Source organism: Myzus persicae, unplaced genomic scaffold (assembly GCF_001856785.1).
Source record: "Myzus persicae strain clone G006 unplaced genomic scaffold, MPER_G0061.0, whole genome shotgun sequence".
Taxonomy (NCBI): Eukaryota; Metazoa; Arthropoda; class Insecta; order Hemiptera; family Aphididae; genus Myzus; species Myzus persicae.
This window is the reverse complement of record NW_019103715.1, coordinates 1-1,184: the sequence shown is the minus strand read 5'-3', so window position 1 is coordinate 1,184 and position 1,184 is coordinate 1. Positions and strand designations below refer to the sequence as shown.

The window sequence follows — 1,184 nt, the reverse complement described above, 5'->3', positions numbered from 1 at the left end:
GACTATATGGATTAAGAATCAAACTATAGATGTAAATCTTGAAAAACAAATTTCTGTAGAAGCCAAGTTTTGGAGAGATGTGCTTACTAGAATAATAAAAATTATACTTTTTCTTACTGCTGGCAATACAGCATTACGAGGAAATGAAGGAAAAGGAGAAAAAGCAAGTGAAGGTAATTTCTTAAGAACAGTACGACTTCTCGCTGAATTTGATCCAGTTTTGAGTACACTTTTAACTGTTGAAGAAAATAAGGTCAAATATTTGAGTTGGAGTGTACAAAATGAAGTAATTGATTTATTTGCAACAAATGTACAAAATATAATTTGTCAAGAAATTAGAGAAGCACCATGTTTTGCACTTATTATTGATTCTACTCAAGATATTTGTAAAGTGGATCAAGTTAGTGTGATAATAAGATATACTAGTATAAATTACAAACTACAAAAAATAGATATTAAGGAATCATTTTTAGGTTTTTTTCCTTTACATGAACATGCTGCTAAAGACCATGTTAATTTAATACTCGAAACTTTAATTAAGTTTGGTATTGATATAAATAAGTGTTGTGGACAGGGTTTTGATGGGGCATCAGTAATGAGTGGAATACACAATGGAGTAAAAAAAAGAATTTTGGATATTGTTCCCAATGCTACATACATTCATTGCAATGCCCATAATCTGAATTTGGTACTTTCTGATGTAGCAAGAACTAAGAAGTACAACAAAAGTTTCATCATTTTTTGATACTGTCCAAGAAATATTTATTTTTTTTAGTAAAAGTGGACCACGATGGGCTTCTTTAACATTTGGTGACAATGTAGCAAACATAATGAAAAAGAAAGTTTTAAAAAAAGTATGTGTTACTAGATGGGAGGCAAGACATGATGCAGTGTATGCTTTAAAAGATAGATACATTGATGTTTTAAAATCATTAACTAACATTTCCTTGACCAGTCAAAAAACAGAAGAAAGAACAAAAAGCATTGGGATAAAAAATAAAATTGAATCTTTTGAATTTATTTTACTGTTAATAATTTGGGAAAATATTTTAAGACCGTTATACACTGTTTCTAAATTATTACAGTCCCCAAATACTACTCTTCATCAAGCTTGTGAATTGCTTGAAAATTGTGTCGGATCAATTAAAAGTTTAAGAACAAATTATAATGAAATTGTGACTTCA

The 1,184-nt window shown here is 29.1% G+C and overlaps 1 protein-coding gene across 1 annotated transcript; it reads left to right on the top strand.

The window, feature by feature from the left end:
- Window positions 1–59: 59 nt before the first annotated feature.
- LOC111035130 (zinc finger MYM-type protein 1-like) lies at window positions 60–854 on the top strand (the record flags this gene model as incomplete). Its single annotated transcript, XM_022316650.1, has 3 exons — window positions 60–400; window positions 542–717; window positions 776–854. Coding segments are annotated over 3 exons (596 nt in total), but the record flags the coding sequence as incomplete, so codon positions are not given.
- Between the last annotated feature and the right edge of the window lie 330 nt (window positions 855–1,184).